The 848-nt window shown below is 44.0% G+C and overlaps 1 protein-coding gene across 1 annotated transcript in view; it reads right to left on the reverse strand.

Moving 5' to 3' along the window:
- Positions 1-848, reverse strand: part of LOC106883690 (protein wntless homolog) — a 43,813-nt gene that overhangs the window by 2,177 nt on the left and 40,788 nt on the right. The window contains exon 11 of the mRNA XM_052975944.1: positions 386-539. Coding sequence (XP_052831904.1) covers positions 386-539 — 154 coding nt within the window. The remainder of the gene's footprint in view (positions 1-385; positions 540-848) is intronic.

Raw genomic sequence — 848 nt, forward strand, 5'->3', positions numbered from 1 at the left:
AGGTTGTGGTGCTGTGCGTGCTCAATGTTTAGAGAGAGAGAGAGAAAGACAGTTAATGGGTGTTCTGTGTGTTCATGTGCTTGTGCGAGCGTGCGTGTGTGTGTGTGTGTGTGCGCATTTGTGTATGCATGTGTGTGCATGTTTAGGCCTTGGTGTGGGATAAACTTCTGCATGTCCAATGTTTGGAGAGAAAGGGGGAGGGAGAGAGAGAAACAAAAGGAAAAAGAGAGGTGGGATACGGGAAGAGGGAGAGAAAGTGAGGGGGAAAGGATGACATCAATGACTGGGGGCAAAGTAGAATGAAGAGGTGGTACAGTGTCACAAAGGGTCCAGAGAGGGAAGTCAATAGAGTCTGAGGAGGGGAGGACAAGAGAAATGGCCTTACCTGTGAAGAAGGCACTGGTATATTCAAGTGAGGGGGACTCATCCCCCCACTTCCACTGTCCCTCGCTCACTTGGCTAATGATGAAGAAGATTACGGTGAGAGCTGCACACACGAGAGTGGCCAACATCAGGAACTTGAACCGATAGATCAGACCCTACAACATCAACAAAGGCAACAGTGTTAGTAACAATCACATATATATACATTTTATATATACAGGGTGTCCACAAAGTCTGGGTACATGGGATTTACACATTATTTCTTATATTTAATTGTTTATGTTATGATTTTATTTACTCCATGTACCCAGACTTTGTGGACACCCTGTATTATACATATGCACACACACACACACACACACACACACACACAAGGGATACTTAAAAGTCCCTAGCTTTGGGTAAAAGAACATGCAGGAGGATCAGTTAATTATGATTTTATTCAACATATTCCCCTCTCAAAT

This window comes from Octopus bimaculoides, chromosome 23 (genome assembly GCF_001194135.2).
Source record: "Octopus bimaculoides isolate UCB-OBI-ISO-001 chromosome 23, ASM119413v2, whole genome shotgun sequence".
Lineage (NCBI taxonomy): Eukaryota > Metazoa > Mollusca > Cephalopoda > Octopoda > Octopodidae > Octopus > Octopus bimaculoides.